The sequence below is a fragment of the Salvelinus alpinus genome, chromosome 9 (genome assembly GCF_045679555.1).
Source record: "Salvelinus alpinus chromosome 9, SLU_Salpinus.1, whole genome shotgun sequence".
NCBI lineage: Eukaryota > Metazoa > Chordata > Actinopteri > Salmoniformes > Salmonidae > Salvelinus > Salvelinus alpinus.
In genome coordinates this window covers 85,977,747-85,997,251 of record NC_092094.1, presented here as the reverse complement: position 1 = coordinate 85,997,251, position 19,505 = coordinate 85,977,747, and the positions used below count along the sequence as shown (strand labels likewise).

General features: G+C 44.5%; 1 protein-coding gene across 3 annotated transcripts; it reads right to left on the bottom strand.

Moving 5' to 3' along the window:
• On the bottom strand, positions 1 to 17,711 carry LOC139530870 (uncharacterized). 3 transcript variants are annotated; one of them, XM_071327631.1, is made up of 10 exons: positions 17,284 to 17,711; positions 16,794 to 16,907; positions 16,471 to 16,501; positions 9,200 to 9,286; positions 7,728 to 7,854; positions 3,489 to 3,628; positions 2,122 to 2,303; positions 1,894 to 2,020; positions 1,130 to 1,150; positions 1 to 582 (listed from the first exon to the last, which is right to left on the bottom strand). In XM_071327631.1, the coding sequence occupies exons 1-10, from the start codon at positions 17,434 to 17,436 to the stop codon at positions 377 to 379; spliced, it is 1,188 nt and encodes a 395-aa protein (XP_071183732.1). In that variant the 5' UTR covers positions 17,437 to 17,711; the 3' UTR covers positions 1 to 376. The 3 variants fall into 3 exon arrangements, with proteins under 3 accessions (XP_071183732.1, XP_071183733.1, XP_071183734.1); XM_071327632.1 differs by lacking the exon at positions 1,130 to 1,150; XM_071327633.1 differs by lacking the exon at positions 16,794 to 16,907 and having other exon boundaries at positions 17,284 to 17,562.
• Positions 17,712 to 19,505: the final 1,794 nt, after the last annotated feature.

Below are 19,505 nucleotides of genomic sequence, written 5' to 3'. Positions count from 1 at the left end.
TTCCATTAAACATTAAACATTTACTCACATACAATAGATGGCGTCAAGAATGGAAAATGTAAATAATTGTAGCAATTAAATGAGCATAATCAGTGAGCGTCAACATTGCTGATGTGCAAAACATCTTATCGACAAAACAAACATGGCTGCATACCACCAGTGTACAGGCATGGAGGATACGTACTGTATCTCTGAGATTACACATTTCTCCATATATGGGTGTGAGCGTAGCAGTAGGGGTGCACATCTCAACACCATAGATAGATAGATAGTCAGTGTGCTCGTAGACCAAGCTGGGTAAGGACACCTTAAGGGACATGTAGTGAGGAAGAGAGTGAATTCAGTGCTCCACGTCTCCCCCTTTGGTGGCTCCGAGTCACTGCATGGTTAGCCAGATCCAGCAGCCCCACAGCAGCTGTTTCATGTGTATCAGATAGACAGCCAGTGAGGCCTCCAGCTCCTCACACACACGCTGTGGGCGCCGGCGGTCCGTGCTGTACATGACCACGCCCAGCAGTGACATCAGCAAGAACAAGCAGGTGAACAGGGCCAGGTGGGGGCGTGGCGGTGACGTGTCATAGGCTGTGAACCAAAAGAGACCAACAACAAACTGTTGAATGATTTATGAATTGCAATGGCTCATCCAGTCTGCCCGCTCAGGTGTGAGGGGCATGGCATCTTCCTGATTCCAAAATACATTTTCTCCACCCATTGTAGCTAGAGGCCTGCTTTTTTTGTGTTTTTGGTTATGGCTCTTTGCTAACTGTATAAAAAGTTCCATACACCAGATACTGGACTGGAATATGCAATATCAACAGTGGATACAAATGGGCCAGTTAATTTTGCATGGCCCGGTGCCCCGGTGGGTGAAGATTTCACTTAATGTGCAAACTTCTCCCACCTGGGGCAATGGGCCATGCAAAACGAACTCACTGGAGGGAGGAAAACCCATGCATCACAGTACAATATTAAAATGTCTATGATGGCATATTTTCACATGAATCACGACACAACAGTATTCCATAAACAGGTTTACTATAACAAGTCAGTAATGACCAGTCAGTGAGGGTGACACTTGCTTCATGCTCTTAGTAAGTTAATAATTGGGACCACTCTCAGACAGACTTACCAACTAAACAGTATGGAACGTCTGCGAAACCGATAGATAATAAACAAGTAAATAACAGCTTCACATTGCACCTAGACATCTAGCTGCAGCCACAGTACACACATGCCTGGTGGCATACAGCTACAATGGATGGCTGCACGGAATTAGCTATCTCTGTGTCACAGATTGTATGCTGACTCATTTGCATGCATAATTCATCAGGAAGTGTAAATCACTTGAACATGTTTGTTCTTTTTCTAAATTCAGCATTGCATTAAATACTACAGTATCCTCAAGGGACAGTGTTTTACGATCTAATCACAGGATTTTACTGTATCTTGTTCATTTTCTTTTACAGCTACGCCATAACAATTCCTTCCCCTTTGTGAGGTACATTGGCCCATAGAGAATGAGGAGAACAGTAGATTTAGCAGTATATCTCACCAATATATTACTAAGAATTGTTTTATACATTTTGATATAGTGAGTGTTTAACTCCCCAAACCCAGTGTAATAGAGCTGAGTCAGTCCAATGATAAATGTGTTTCTTGTTTCTGCAGACCAGAGCCTCCGAGTGCAGTAAAGAAGTCAGAGTGATTGGGTAGAGGTGAGAATGCACCAGAGGGTAACCCTCTCCATCAGCTATAGTCTGACACACACGCTTTATCTCTCCTCGGCTCGTTACATGCACTGAATGGGCCCAGACTTTTAAAGTTAGGACAGGTCTTGTCCTCATGGCCTTCCTATGTTTGGTATTTGATCTCTTATCCGGCTGTGTCTCTCACCATGCACAGTGGTCTCAGGCTCCCGGAACTGGACCCGTCGCTCGCCTTTCCGTCTGTGGCTGGGCTCCGAGTCTGATCCTGAGACAGACCTCTTCAGTATGGACGTAGGAATTTTACCGTTGGTGACCTGAGGAGTGGGTGAGATATCATTAGAAGTGAGGACACAATGGACACCAGTTTTAAGTACATTGACTGGGGAAAAAAAGGTAGTCTTAGCGAAAGTGTCACCTTTGGTTTTGGTGTATCATCCTGTGTACTGGGGTCTTTCCTGTGCCAGACCTCGGAGTGTTTCTCCCGATGGGAATGGGAATGAGTGTGGGAATGGGGAAGACCGTTGTTGAGTTTGTCTCTGAAGGACTCGGCAGCAGCAAACCTCTTGGACAGCACTGACACACACTGGCCCAGGGAGTCTAAGGAGTTAACCATGAGTAAACATTAGTCTCTAACTGTCAATGGAACCTGGAGTCAAGGTACAAGTAAACATGCAGACAAATACTGGGTAGATAGAGCTGAAGATGAAAGTTCAAAATACAAAACAAACATTTTTGTGTTGACTCCATCATGGCCATGTACACAGTTACAAAGCAATACACTAGCTTTGTGTTATGATAGCTGTGCAATAGAATGAATAAACAACATGTAGATGGCCCAACTATCAATAAAGGAATTTATAGGAGGCGTGCAGCACACACCCATAATGACATCTCCATGACAGCGATTTTAAGTCACAGAGAAATCACGCTTTGTGTATGAAACTAAGTTAAGGTTACACAGAGAGAAAACAGAGTCATTTGAATGAAACGTGTACCCTGACAGTGACCTGGATTACATTGCAAAGACAAACTGTGTTCTTGCTTCAACTGTTCTCTGTATTTATTTACAGATCTATTTTACCTAGGATATGACCAAGAAGGTCAACCGGAATGAATAACAACGTACAATGTGAACTGTTGTCTTAGCAACCCAGGTTCTACATAACCTGCTTTACTGAGCACCCTAGTCTGTGAAAGCTGACTCAACAGTTGATCTTAACATCTAGGGCACATTTTACCCAATGAAGACCTCTCTTCCCTAAAAATGTCAACTTTGGGAAATAATAGAAAATGCATCTTCCTCTTCATGCAAGCGAAGCATGAGCACAACATTACAGTGGCCTCAAACTGTCAAAGTATTTTATGTTCAGCTCTATATAAAACCACTTTGATGTCCAACAGCACAGTGAGTGTGTTATTTAATTGAACATTTCCTTGAGCTGACATCGTACAGTACGAAGGTTAATTGGAATTCTGTATGCCACTTACAGTGCAGTGTGTGAGCTGAAGCAAGGTGGATGTTCTTGGGCTTGTCATGCCACTGGAGAGTGCTTTGTGTTAACGTGGTGACAAGGTCTACACTACATCACCTCTCAGTGTACAGTGTACATTTTTAACCACAAACTATCAAATATAAAACTCTTCGTCTGCCTGTGTGCTGTAAGGAAGGCTTGTCTGTCATACTGACAGTACAGTACATGCTATCACACTCAGCCACACTCATGACCAATTCAATATGTCTATGGCTTTTCTGTCTTTACTCAGCATGGCTATGGCTTTTACCTGAGTATTCTGTCTTGCCGATCTCTGCGTAGACGGTGGCCAGCAGCTCCAGACTCCTGTCTGTGATCGGGTGGTCGTTGCCAAAGGCCCTCTGATGGATCTTAGTGGCTTTCCCACTGTACTCTAAAGCAAGATGAGGTCTGAAAGACAAAGGACAGGAACACATAGATAAGTAACATTTTATGGATTATTTTTGTATCAGTAGTAGTTTGTATCAGTAGTATCAGTAGATTATTTTTGTATCAGTAGTAGTTTGTATCAGTAGATTATTTTTGTATCAGTAGTAGTTTGTATCAGTAGTATCAGTAGATTATTTTTGTATCAGTATGCTCATAATACTTGAACTAGAAAAAGCAGTTCATGTCATTCCAAAGAATCAACCTGGGCTTGGATTCGGGCTGAAATATATATTTTCTGGCACCCTTGGTTAATTTAATCCCATAAATAAATCCTTTCAGGGAGCACAACAATGGCTGACCTTAATCAAGCTTAGTGGGACGGGCTGCATTGTCAGGTGTGAGGATCGATGTCGGTGTTTGAAGCAGAGCAGCATGACAAATCCAAACACACGTGGGCTGAGCTGTGATTAGATTTGGAGCAACGAGGCTGGGCCGACAGGGCTGTGGGCTCAGGGCCAAAGACCCAACCTTATGAAGCCAGTGGAAACGTCCAGGGCCTGCCAACTGCCAAGCGGCTGCCCTCATCCTGGCTCCAGGGTGAATTACAAATGCCATGGCCTCCACAGGTTGGTTTACTCTGCACCCTTCCATGGCTATCCCCCTCTGGAACAGAGTTAGGTGGGCATAGCATGGCATGACAAATTCCAACTCTGCTGCGCTCTCTGTATCTGTATCTGCCAGCGGGTAACACCACACAAGGTCATTCATCACCCTCATGTGTGGCCATAGATGAGAGGAAGCCCCGTTTAGTGTGGCAGATTTCAGGATCGCTGTTCCAAAACCATTATTCCCTTCAATTAGTAATGGCCAGGTGTCCTTTTGCACTGTTTAGAATGTCCTTTGAGGACATCCTATCGCCAAAGTACAGAGAAGCCCTTCAACGGCCGAAGAACTTCCTGCCACAGCGTTGAAAGATTCAGGAAGCACCACAAGAGAAGATGGGGGCTGGCGACTACGACATCCCGTTATATTAGTCCAAAAGAAGTTCCTGTCCATCTCTTCCAGTTATCTCTTATTAGATCACAAATTCTAGCTAGGTGGCTAAGTGGCTAACGTTAGCTAGTCTAGGGGTTAGGGTAAGAGGTTAGGGTTAAAGTTAGGGTTAAGTTTAGGAGTTAGGTTAAAGGGTTAAGGTTAGGTTTACGGGTAGGGTTAGCTAATAGGGTTAAGTGTTAAGTAACAAGTACTTGCAACGTAGCTAAAAAGTAGTAAGTAGTAAAACAGTTGCTAATTAGCTAAAATGCTAAAGTTGTCCCTGATGAGATTCGAACTCGCAACCTTTGGGTTATACGCCGATCAATCCACCCACTTAATTTTTGCCTTAAGTAACCATCTGTCTTATCTAACCATTCCAATCATAAAATATATTTACATTTACATTTACTATGTTACGTCTAGTCTATGAGACCATTGTGCTGGAGACCCAAAACCAAAAGTATAGTACAAGAATGAGGTCAAACAGCAGAAACGAACTAGTGCTAGTCATTGTTTGCCCAGAAACCCAAGACCCTGGGTATAGCCATAAACAATCTCTACAATCTGCTTGTCCTTGTTTGCCCAGAAACCCAAGACCCTGGGTACAGCCATAAACAATCTCTACAATCTCATTCAAGATTAACTAGCTTCGTCACTTTATCCAACCATCACACCCCTCTCCCTATGCACCTGTCCCCCCCTTCCACCCTCTCAAGACAATCAGGCTTAATGCTTTAATCTTCCAACCAATGACAACATGGGCAAATAAATGTTGATGTTACTGTCTCAGAGTAGCCCTGCATCAAGGACCAGATCACTGTGTTCTGGTAACATTAGATATGGTGGCCCTTTTCTCCAAGTGAAATCAACCCGGTGGTTTTTGCATTGGGGCCACGGATGCAAACACTTATTCCTGCACTTGTTTATTGGATGAGGAAATGTCCATCCTGATGACATATGTTCAAAGCATTATAAAGATATAATCCGTCTTTCACTAACAATCAGAGGGAGGGGCAATGTGTTACTGAGTTCAATCAACTGAAGATGTGAGACAATCTACGGTTTAAATACGGTACATTTCTGTTAGAAATAAGAAAAGAAAAGCTAACAATTTTGGAGACAGTTCCACCACATAGACAGTTCAGAAATTTTCTATTTAAACAATGCAAACAATGTCTCTGTGAGATAACCTCTGGCACAATAATATCACTGTTAATCACCTTTTAAAGATATTATACTCTCATATACAGCCTTTGAAAAGTAAAAAGAGCTAGACTGAGTATCAAAATACACAGCATAAATATAACTACAGCCTTTTTTTTGCCACTATACCCCTCAAACTCAACTCTGGACCTTGAAGCCAGTTCCGCTGCATTTATTCATTGTTCCCCTCTAATCAGGGACTGATTTAGACCTGGGACACCAGGTGGGTGCAATTATCAGGTATAACAGAAAACCAGCAGGTTCCTGACCTAGTAGGGTAATAGTTGAATACCCCTGGTCAATACTGTATATTATACGATCTATACTGAGTGGACAAAACATTAGAAGCACCTTCCTAATATTGAATTGCACCCTCTTTTGCCCTCAGAACAGCCTCAATTCGTCGGGGCATTGACACTGCAAGGTGTCCAAAGCGTTCCACAGGGATGCTGGCCCATATTGACTCCAATGCTTCCCACAGTTGTGTCAAGTTGGCTTAATGTCCTTTGGATGGTGGACACACAGGAAACGGTTGAGCATGAAAATCCCAGCAGCAACCATTCTGGCACCTATTACTGGCACCTATTACCATACCCTGTTGAAAGGCACTTAAATCTTAAATCACCCTCTGAATGGCACACACATACAATCCATGTCTCAGTTGTTTAAGGGCTTATAAATCCTTCTTGAACCTGTCTCATCCCCTTCATCTACTTTGATTGAAGTGGATTTAATAGATGACATCAATAAGGGATTATAGCTTTCACCTGGATTCACCTGGTCAGTGTATGTGATGGAAAGAGCAGGTGTTGTTAATGTTTTGTACACTCAGTTTATACCAGTGGTGTAAAGTACTTAAGCATAAATACTTTAAAGTACTACTTACGTCGTTTTTTTGGGTATCTGTACTTCCCTTTACTATTTGTAATTTGACAACTTTTACTTTGACTTCACTACATTCCTAAAGAAAATTATGTACTTTTTACTCCATATGTTTTTCCTGAAACCCAAAAGTACTCATCACGTTTTGAATGCATAGCAGGACAGAAAGGGTCCAATTCACACACTTATCAAGAGAACATCCCTGGTCATCCGTATTGCCTATGGTCTGGCGGACTCACTAAACACAAATGCTTAGTTTTTAAATGATATCTGAATGTTGGCATGTGCCCCTGGTTATCCGTAAATTTAAAAAACAAGAGAATTGTGCCGTCTAGTTCGCTTAATATAAGGATTTATTTTATTATTCATACTTTTACTCTTACTTTTGATACTTAAGTATATTTAAAACCAAATACTTTTAGACTTTTACTCAAGTATTATTTTACTGGGTGACTTAAGTCATTTTCTATTAAAGTATCTTTACTTTTACTCAAGTATGACAATTGGGTACTTTTCCACCACTGGTGTATACTAATATATGCGGAATTGGACAATTATTAATATACACAATTACATTATTGATATTAAAAATGTAATGAGCGATATAAAAACTAAAAACAATTATATTAAAGATTGAATTATCGATATAAAAAATGCAGTTCCTAATGTTTTGTACACTCAGTGTATAACAGGCATTTTAACAAGATAATTCTCTACTTGTTCATCCCATCCTTACTTGAAACCCAGTATAGACCAACAAAAGTACAGAAAGGTCAGCAGAACAGAAACAGCTAGACATCTTTTTTAATGAGAGGAAAACCAACAGTACTAAGCAACACTGTCCTTATTGCAAGTGAGGACATTTTGTGTTCTACTTGTTCACTGGGCCCAGAGAGCCTTTAGACACACAGAACACATAATAAATTAGCCTCTTTTTAATTACATACAGTACTGTAACACACAGCGGAAACAGCCTTTCACGTTATTCATCTCTACGCACCTTTTACTCACGATGCAGAGCTGGGCTAGCTGCTCCAGGTGCTGTGCCTGGGAGGCGTGATCCGATAGCTCCTCTGAGGATGCCCATCCTGTCCCCGTCGAGCCCAGCAAAGCCTCCTCCTGGGGGCCTGTTACACACACACAGGTCATGTAATCAGACGCAGTCAGCTGCCCTCTAATGTCTGTCTCTATCCTTCTCTTTCCCACGCTCTATCCCTCTCTCTCTTTCTATCCCTCTAACTCCCTCTCGCTCTGTCTCTGTCTCTCTCCACAGCAAGTAAACAGAATCCAAAAGGCTGGCGACGTGGTCTCTGGCAGGGCTGGCAGTGTGGAGATGAGAGTGGAGTTTGAACAGCAGGGTACAGTGGAGCAGGATAGTGAGCAGGGGAGCAGAGGTAAGAGGGCAGGGAGAAGATACTGAGTCAAAACAGAACACTCACCACGCCCACAAGAGCAGTGACACAGCTACCAGCTTACACAGGCAAATACACAACTGACCTGACCCTGTTGGGAGTGGAGATTAGCCTACATAGAAACATTTACAGCCTAATGTTACAGAGAGGTAAACAGAAAAGTAAAGTGGTTCAGAAATGGCAATAAGTGGACGGAAACTTTGAACAGGATGAGGTAAAAGAAAGAATAGGAAATAGGGTAGGTCCAATATCTTTGACGGAGAATGAGAGAATGTGAAAATGGGCAAAGGTTTGAACAGGAGATTGAAGAGAGAGAGAGACAGAAGGTTGGTGGAGTGATTGTGATGCCAGAAGCAGAGAAGCAGGCACAGTGCTGAATCAGGGGCCTCAGTATTCCATGGCGCCACACAACTCTTTATGAGATAATGCCTAGCATGGCCATTAGTCTTCCCTGTCTGTCTCATAACTCCTGCTACCTCCGGCCCACGCAACACTGAGCTGCTGCAGCATCAGCAGCCTCCCGGCAGACAGATAGACATCTGCCTCTTGGCAGACAGACAGCAGCCTCCCGGGCAGACAGACAGGGAACAGCCTCTTGGCAGACAAACTAAGAGCAGCCTCCTGTCAGACAGGCAGAGAAAGAGAGACAGAAAGACAGAGATGAATGCAGACGTCTGCGGAGTAGAGGCAGCAGGTGACCGATGACTGGACACTTGAGGTGAACACTGTCTCAGAGCTATGCTATGTTTACAGCAAATAAAGATGGACCGAGGTTAAATGAATCACATGGTGCCTGTTGGGCTGTAAGGAATACGCCAGGCTCTCTGTTGGAGGTTTGTTTCTCTATTGTACAGAATCACACATTGCTCACTGGTATCAATTCAGATTTGTATATAACAAAAAGCAGGTAAATCCCCCCACTGTATATCATACTGTATACCGCAAAGTTGGCTCCTAGCAATTGCATTTCCTTGGGTACCATTACGACACTCCCTAATCACCAAGTTAGAGTGATAATACCCCCTTAATGCCCCCATGGTATAGATCTAAATGTACTTGCCTGTGCTCCCCTGAACAGCAGTGAGCTCGATCAGAGCAACCTCATAGAACATCTTCTCAGCCTGAATGAACTGCAGGGCCTTGCCGTCTGTTTATATAGGTGAAGGATCAGTTGTCTCAGGGATTAAGTCAGTTTTTGAAGTCAGAAACAGTGCTGTCGCCAGGCTCAACTGCAATGTGTTGTTGTTTTAAATGGCTCCTGAACGTGACCTCAGCAAGTAACAAGCTCATCACCAATATTCTAAACAGACAAGCAACTGTAATCATAGATTCCAACATTCTAAACAGACAAGCAACTGTAATCATAGATTCCAACATTCTAAACAGACAAGCAACTGTAATCATAGATTCCAACATTCTAAACAGACAAGCAACTGTAATCATAGATTCCAACATTCTAAATAGACAAGCAACTGTAATCATAGATTGCAACATTCTAAACAGGCAAGCGACTGTAATCATAGATTCCAAGATTCTCTGTGAAGGCCTGAACTATAATAATCTGGACAGTCCCTTGTTTGTCCATGTTGATGTGCCAGAGTCTCTTGTATCTGATTCCATAATAACACACTAAATATGTGTTTTCCCTAAATATAGACTCAGGAGCCAAGTTTGTTCACTTTGTCAAAGGCATTCTGCATACTGAAATAAATGCATCCCTTTGTAAGTCAACACCATTTACACTTGGCAAGGAAAATGTGCCTAAAATAAACACAGACATACAGCCCTGCATAAACGGCCTACTTAAAAGCAGGAGCTCTCTGTTGCACGTGAGACCAGCCTTTGCTTGGTTCTATTTCTGAATTGTTGTGTGTGACCTATTGACTTCTGTTAAAGTAGCACAGATACAAATTAAAGCTTTTTTTAAAGTATGTGTCATATACAGTGAATACAGGCCACCAGAATGTTGGTTACAGCTTTTTACCTCTGTCAGAGCTGAAAAACAAAACAATGATTTGACCTGGATCTGAAAAACACAGCAGCTGGTCTCACTCATGGTGTCGCTAAGAAAGAGTCCTCTGCCTGCACCACTCCCTTGAGCCAAGTTTTAAGGGCACATGTAAGCCTGCTCTTTCGACAACATAACAAAATGGTAGCCTATAAAGACAGTAGCCTATAAATCCCGATCATAACTGTCCATGTGAAAGGAAAGAGGCTAACTTTTATGACTACACAGTAAAATCGCAAGAGTTAATTCAACTCGTATGGAGTCAAATGTAATGGAGTTTATATGGTCCCACCCCCATTTTGTGTTAAAAGTACTCTGGTCATGGTGTTGATATTTTTGGGGTTAAAACTTCACTAAATGGAGTAAAATCAAACTCACAGAGAGTTCCTTAAATGTAACTCCAATTGCCATTTTAGACTTTGTGTTGTTTTGAATAAACAATCAACTCCAGAAGAGTACATTTCTCTTTCAGTTTACTTCCTTTGAGTTATAATTGTCTAAAGCCTTATTTGAATATTTCTAAAATGTGTCACAATATGGTGCTTTGCAACGTGATCTCCTCCCCTTCGTCTCTAGACTGATTGAAGTGGACTTAACAAGTGACATCAATAAGGGATCATAGCTTTCACCTGGATTCAGCTGGTCAGTCTGTCATGGAAAATTCCTAACGTTTTGTACACTCAGTGTATATGTGTATTTTAACCCATAATGTTTGAATTTAAGTTGTTTAAAAACTAAATTTTTTCATAATGTCAGTAATCAAGTTTAAGATATATAACTTTCAAAATATAGAAATACAGTTGGTATGGTGCATTTTGCAACGCATTTCTTGGCTTAATACTGCATACCGTTGTTTCAAGTTCTGTCTTTGCATTGTCATCAACTCCAATTCGGCTGGGTGCACAGAATATACTCATCCTAGTCTATTGTGGATTGATACTACAGTTTATGAAATGTCATAGGCTACAGTCATGAGTAATACAACAGTAAAAAAACATCAAAGCTGTGTTCGAATACTCATACTAACTGCACTAACGGTACTATTTATGACATAAATTGAGTATGTAGGATGTTTATTGGTCATAGTATAGATATTGTTAGTATGCCAAAAGTTCCCGGATGTCGTACTAAATTCTCCAAAATACACTACCGTTCAAAAATATGGGGTCACTTAGAAATGTCCTTGTTTTCCATGAAAACATACATGAAATGAGTTGAAAATGAATAGGAAATATAGTCAACACTGTAGCCTATGACATTTCATAAACTGTAGTATCAATCCACAATAGACGGCAACGGAGCAGGCACGAGAGGCAGCCCCCAAATTTTTGGGGGGGTGGCACACGGGGAGATTGGCTGAGTCAGGTTGGAGACCTGAACCAACTCGCCGTGCTTACCAGAGGGAGCGTAGTACTGGTCAGGCACCGTGATATGCGGTGGAGCGCACTGTGTCTCCAGTGCGCGTTCATAGCCCGGTGCGCTACATTCCAGCTCCCCGCATTGGACGGGCTGGAGTGAGCATCCAGCCAGGACAGAAGGTGCCGGTTCAGCGCATCTGGCCTCCAGTGCGTCTCCACGGCCCAGGATATCCGGCTCTGCGCACTGTGTCTCTGGTGCGTCTGCACAGCCCAGTGCGTCCTGTGTCAGCGCCCCGCATGTGCAGGGTGAAGATAACCATCCAGCCAGGACGGGTTATGCAGGCTCTACGCTCAAGACCTCCAGTGCGCCTCCACGGCCCAGTGTATCCGGTGCCTACGCCAAGAACCAACAAGCCTCCAGTATGTCTCCCCAGCCTGGTGAGCCCTGTGGCAGCTCCACGTACCTGACTGCCCATACGTCTCCTCACTCCAGTGATGATCCATGGCAAGAAGCCCCCAGTGATGATCCATGGCAAGAAGCCTCCAGTGATGATCCATGGCAAGAAGCCTCCAGTGATGATCCGTGGAACGAAGCCCCCAGTGATGATCCGTGGCAAGAAGCCTCCAGTGATGATCCGTGGAACGAAGCCTCCAGTGATGATCCGTGGCACGAAGCCTCCAGTGATGATCCGTGGCACGAAGCCTCCAGTGATGATCCATGGCACGAAGCCTCCAGTGATGATCCATGGCACGAAGCCTCCAGTGAGGAGTCATGGCACGAAGCTCGCAACGAGGGTCCCCAGTCCGGAGTCTCCAGCGACGGTCTCCAGTCCGGAGTCTCCAGCGACGGTCCCCAGTCCGGAGCCTCCAGTCGACGGTCTCCAGTCCGGAGCCTCCAGCGACGGTCACCAGTCCGGAGCCTCCAGCGACGGTCTCCAGTCCGGAGCCTCCAGCGACGGTCCCCAGTCCGGGGCCCGCAGCGAGGGTGCCCAGTCCGGGGCCCGCAGCGAGGGTGCCCAGTCCGGGGCCAGCAGCGAGGGTACCCAGTCCGGGGCCCGCAACGGGCGTGCCCAGTCCGGGGACCGCAACGAGGGTGCCCAGTCCGGGGCCAGCTACGAGGGTCCCCAGTCCGGGGCCCGCAACGAGCGTCCCCAGTCCGGGGCCCGCAACGAGCGTCCCCAGTCCGGGGCCCGCAACGAGGGTCCCCAGTCCGGGGCCCGCAACGAGGGACCCCAGTCCGGGGTCGGCGACGAAGGTCCCCGCACCAGACGTGCCACCAAAGTGGGGTGCGCTCGCTTAATGGCAGCCGAAAATGAAGCCCTATAGCTCGTATATAAAAGCCCGGCTGAGGTAGACATATTGGGCTGATGACAGACAGTTGTGGGTTAACTCCAGGGTTTACTGGGCCACTGATGTAATGACTGTTGATGGTCATTACAGACACAGCACTTTTCACAGGTCAATAAATCAGATGTCTGGAGATGCGTTCACGACTAATAGATTCAGTATGGATTACCAAACAGATATAACTGCATTGTATTTCCTGGCATATTAACTGTACCCACTCAATTCATCTCTTTACTTTTTCATGAAAAAGCATTCAATACAACGTCATGCCTCAAGCAAGTTACAGAAATCAGACCAAAGTGAAATGTGCAATCTGAAATTAATGTGCTTTGAAATTTCTTTAAATCCTTTAATTCATGGCCACTTGCTCATCTGGGCCAGGGGCGCTTCAATTAGGTCAGGTGGAAATGTCTGACAGATCTCCACTCATTAAAATTAGGAAATCGCCATCGCCCGATCTCGTTGCTTTCTCTTCCTTAACTCCGTCTAATCCAGACGTTCTGTGCGTCCATGAATCCACACTACCCAGTAAATATACCATTTTATGGTTAAAGGAATTCCTGCCTCAGTCTCATCCATTCCTCTGTCACCTGACCCGTGACCTGTTCACCTTCACTGTCAGTCATCCTACCTGTCCAGCTACCCACACAGATTCCACTAATCTTTCAAAATTATTTGAGAGTGAAATTGAATTGACAGATGAGTACACTTTCCATGGAAGAAATGTCATTAAACAAAAGTGAAGCCAAGATGGCTTTTGGCCAGAGGGACAGAGGTCACTTCTGAATTCTGGCAGCTCTGAGAAGAATTTCAGCAACAGGGAGTTATTATTCTGGCATTAGATGCTGAGTTGATGCTATGGAGTCTGTGCTTGTGAATCTATGAGTTTCCATCAGTCAGCTAGATTAGTCTGTCTTCACCTCCCTCACTCCCCTGAGAACCTCCCCAAATACAGTTGAAGTCCGAAGTTTACATACACCTTAGCCAAATACATTTAAACTCAGTTTTTCACAATTCCTGACATTTAATCCGAGTAAAAATTCCCTGTTTTAGGTCAGTTAGGATCACCACTTTATTTTAAGAATGTGAAAAGTCAGAATAATAGTACAGAGAATGATTTATTTCAGCTTTTATTTCTTTCATCACATTCCCAGTGGGACAGAAGTTTACATACACTCAATTAGTATTTGGTAGCATTGCCTTTAAATTGTTTAACTTGGGTCAAACATTTCAGGTAGCCTTCCACAAGCTTCCCACAATAAATTGGGTGGATGTTGGCCCATTCCTCCTTACAGAGCTGGTGTAACTGAGTCAGGTTCTCTCCTCCTTGCTCGCACACGCTTTTTCAGTTCTGCCCACAAATTTTCTATAGGATTGAGGTCAGGGCTTTGTGATGGCCATTCCAATACCTTGACTTTGTTGTCCTTAAGCCATTTTGCATCAACTTTGGAAGTATGCTTGGGGTCATTGTCCAGTTGGAAGACCCATTTGCGACGAAGCTTTAACTTCTTGACTGATGTTGCTTCAATATATCCACATAATTTTCCATCCTCATGATGCCATCTATTTTGTGAAATGCACCAGTCCCTCCTGCAGCAAAGCAGCCCCACCACATAATGCTGCCACCCCCGTGCTTCATGGTTGGGATGGTGTTCTTCAGCTTGCAAGTGTCCCCCTTTTTCGTCGAAACATAACGATGATCATTATGGCCAAATAGTTCTATTTTTGTTTCATCAGACCAGAGGACGTTTCTCCAAAAAGTATGATCTTTGTCCCCATGTGCAGTTGCAAACCGTAGTCTGGATTTTTTATGGCGGTTTTGGAGCGGTGGCTTCTTCCTTGCTGAGCAGCCTTTCAGGTTATGTAGATATAGGACTAGTTTTATTGTGGATATAGATACTTTTGTACCTGTTTCCTCCAGCAAGATCCTTTGCTGTTGTTCTGGGATTGATTTGCACTTTTCGCACCAAAGTACGTTCATCTATAGCAGACAGAAGGCGTCTCCTTCCTGAGCGGTATGACGGATGCTTGGTCCCATGGTGTTTATACTTGCGTACTATTGTTTGTACAGATGAACGTGGTACCTTCAGGCGTTTGGAAATTGCTCCCAAGGATGAACCAGACTTGTAGAGGTCTACAATTTTTTTTTCTGAGGTCTTGGCTGATTTCTTTTCATTTTCTCAAGCAAAGAGGCACTGAGTTTGAAGTTAGGCCTTGAAATACATCCACAGGTACACCTCCAATTGACTCAAATTATGTCAATTAGCCTATCAGAAGCTTCTAAAGCCATGACAATTTTCTGGAATTTTCCAAGCTGTTTAAAGGCACAGTCAACTTAGTGTATGTAAACTTCTGACCCACTGGAATTGTGATACAGTGAATTAAGTGAAATAATCTGTCTGTAAACAATTGTTGGAAAGGTTGGCAAGTCGGTAGATGACCTAACCGACTTGCCAGAACTATAGTTTGTTAATTAACAAGAAATTTGTGGAGGGGTTGAGAAATTAGTTTTAATGACTCCAACCTAGTGTATGTAAACTTCCGACTTCAACTGTACAACCCAGAGAGCATTGTTCAACTCTGGCTCTGCCCAGCCACATGACTATCCTGTTTTAATTTGTCTTCAGGGACCAGGGACTCTAACTGACTCTGTCATGTATCCAACTATTCTGGCCTGTTCTCCGTGTCGACAAAAATACATGTCTGGATCATACTGAGTTTCACATAAAGTTCCATAATAACAACTCAAATGACTTTGTGAATGAATAAAACGATCTACTTTAAATGATTACAGTGTTAATGATATACTTGCTGTAGTCAGAGTAGCTCACATGGAGACAAAACCCATGACCTCTGCCTATAAAGTTTATATAATGTTACTGTTAACAATTCTGCCATAATTATTCATGATCCTATGTGTCTGGTTCATTTCCAAAGACAACCCTGCCATGACCGATGAGCCTCTTAACTAGATGAGTTCTGAGGACATGAGCAGACTATGAATAGCTCTATTGATGAAGTCAGCCCAGTAAATCAACCTATTTTGGGAGATGGGTTGTGAAGAGCTGGGTCTTGCTGAGGCAGATAAGTTGAGCTGGCGTGTAAAGTGTTTCAGTGTCACAGTAACAGATAGGAGTGCCATGGGAAGAGGTTATAGATCCTGCAACACTACACCCATCTTATCTGAGCACTATACTGCACTGGCCTATAGTGGATAATGGCGGTGGTGGTGACACACAGCCACTGCAGAATACAGGTTCATTCGTTTTCTCATACTCTGTGTTGTGGGGAGATAAGCACTTACAAATCCTCTTAGGAGAAAGACACAGGGTTTGAGCCCTATTCAAAACCTTGAGCATTCTGGGACAAAGCCGTGATTATATTCTGGCCCAAGGACACTCTTTCTACAGTGCATTCTCTGTACAGTCAAATCACATTTTGTGCTGGAATTCACCATGCCCGCTGCCACCAAAATTGGAAACAATCTTTTGTTCACCATTATACTCACAGGTGTAGGCTTTTCATGCAAAGATAGTACTAATAGTTCTCTGGAAGTGGGGGTCAGATAAGGGCTAGGGGTTTGGTTTCACAAGGCCTCCGTTGGTGTGTAAAGGATACAATTATTTTCGGAGATGAAGAGTTCAGCAATCTGTAATCACAGAGGAAAACACATATCAGGATTGTAGGATATGAATACGGTACACAATGAATTTACTATCTGCATTCTACTCAGCTCACCATGTATGAGCCTTCTCAGTCCACTATTCTCATATCAGCTACTATATTGTGGTGAGGAATGGACAACTCCTCTCTGTCAGAACTGTAGGTAATACCGTGCTGACATACTGTATTATACACTATACATGGACCAGTTCAAACACTCTTATTCTTGCAGAGCAGATGACATATTTACAAGTTTGGCATTATGGCATATTACTTACATTCAAAAGAGCCATTTGACATTTTTCTGTCTGTTCTTGTGCTAGAGAGACAGACAGACTCCTTCTCTTCACCTTGTACCATGCACTGTCAACAGGAAACATGCTGATCCTGTGCTGTGAGTGGCAACATGACGTTTCACATTGGTGAAGGTTGTATTGGTATGTATAGTGTGACTTGTGTCTGTATAGTATATGGTAATGTACAGTATGAGTAACAGGCATACACACACTGCATTTGCGAATCAGTAAAAGTGTCAGTACTGTATGTTACAGTATGTATGGTATCAGTATTGTGGTGAGTGTGTTTTATGTCTGTGTGCTCATATGAATGTACACCACAAGTGTGTGCATTTGTCTGTTGACCCTGGACGTTTGTGTGTGCAAACATGCATCTACAGTATGCGTGTCTGTATTTTTGTGCGTGTATGTGCATGTATACATGTGTGTGGGAGAGTGAGTGATCATCCAGACATCAAGGTCGTTGGCTCACCTGATGCAGGCAGTTGGGCAGCGAGGTGAAGCTCTGCACGTGCCTCAACCCCAGCAGAGAGCTGAGGAAGCAGTGTAGGGCGGCCTGGTACTCCCCCTGCTGCTGGAGCTGCTGTCCCAGCTGAAACAGGCCCTCCCTCCCCCCGTTCAGCATCCCCAGTCCCAGCCAGAGGCAGAGCTGCCTCCCATCGGAGCTCCGCCAGCCAGGGACAAATGCTCCACTCCACCCAACTCCACTACAGCCCCAGAGCAGAGAGGATAAAAAAGAATGAAAACAGCCCTGAGATAAAAAAAATACAGCAGAGATAGGGTTTAGAAGAGCCAGACTACAGAACGGCTTCCTCTCAGTCTCATCTATCCACAGGAACTCAAGGGCAGGTGACGAGCTGAGCTAAAGAGCAAGCGGAGGCAGGCTGAGAGAGGCTCAGTGGCTGAGAGAAGACAGATCCACGCCCCTCCCTCTCCTCCCACGCTGCATCAGGAAAGGAGGAGAGGAAGTCAGAGGGGATTTGTTCACTGACTGGCAGAGCCCACGACCAATCACTGTTTTACTCACGTACAGTAGCCCAGCCAGCGTGTGTGAGCAGTCTCAGCAAGTAGGAAACGGAGCTGTCGACTGAGCACTGTGGCTGGCTTTCCCTCACTCCTTATGAAACCAAACTGCAGGGCTTTAAGCTTCTGCAAGGATTCACTACTGTGCACGTTTAATGTATTAGATTTGTTCATTTCATATAATTTCAGGATAAACTGACCTAAATTTGTCTAGTGCACTCGTACAGCAATTTTGTGCAAGTGTGAAAACATGTCAGAGTCGTGTGTATAGGTGGCAGGGAAGTCAGACGCAGGAGAGTCAAACGGAGTGTAAATGGAGTCTTTTAATATATGTCCACTTAACATGCTCCAAACACTAATATGTACATACATAAAATAAACATGGGTACGAGGACCCGTCGCGCACCTATACAACCAGAAACAACACTGACATAAAACAATCTCGGTGTAACGGCTCTCGTCGTTGGATGAAGGAGAGGACCAAAACGCAGCGCGGCTAGTGTTCAACATGTTTAATAAAGAATAATAACGTGAACACTACAAGCTACAAAACAATAAAAGTGAAAACCGAAAACAGTCCTATCTGGTGCAGAACACAAAGACAGAAACAATCACCCACAAACAGTGAAAACAGGCTACCTTAATATGGTTCCCAATCAGAGACAATGCAAAACACCTGCCTCTGATTGAGAACCATATTAGGCCAAACAACAAATCCAACATAGAAACACAAAACATAGAATGCCCACCCAGCTCACGTCCTGACCAACTAAACAAAGACTAAACAAAGGAAATAAGGTCAGGAACGTGACACTCTGACAAAGACATGAGGGGAAACAGAGGGTTAAATACACAACAGATAATGAATGGGATTGAAACCAGCTGTGTGGGAAGACAAGACAAAACCAATGGAAAATGAAAAATGGATCAATGATGGCTAGAAAACCAGTGACGTCGACCGCCGAGCACCGCCCGAACAAGGAGAGGCAATGACTTCGGCAGAAGTCGTGACAGTACCCCCCCTGACGCGCGGCTCCAGCAGCGCGTCGACACCGGCCTCGGGGACGACCCGGAGGGCGAGGTGCAGGGCGATCCGGATGGAGACGGTGGAATTCTTTTAACATGGAAGGATCTAACACGTCCTCCACCGGAACCCAGCATCTCTCCTCCGGCCCGTACCCCTCCCAGTCCACGAGGTACTGAAGGCCTCTCGCCCGACGTCTCGAATCCAAAATTTATCGAACAGAGTACGCCGGGACCCCCTCGATGTCTAGAGGAGGTGGAGGAACATCACGCACTTCAGCCTCCTGGAGCGGGCCAGCCAACACCGGCCTGAGGAGAGACACATGGAACGAGGGGTTAATATGGTAATTAGTGAGCAGTTGTAACCTATAACATACCTCGTTCACTCTCCTCAGGACTTTAAACGGCCCCACAAACCGCGGAACCAGCTTCCGGCAGAGCAGGCGGAGGGGCAGGTTTCGGGTCGAGAGCCAGACCCTGTCCCCTGGTGCGAACACCGGGGCCTCACTGCGGCAACGGTCTGCGCCAACTTTCTGGCGCCTTATGGCGTGCTGAAAGTGGACGTGGACTGCCTCCCAGGTTTCCTCAGCGCGCCGAAACCAATTGTCCATCGCAGGAGCCTCGGTCTGACTCTGATGCCAAGGAGCC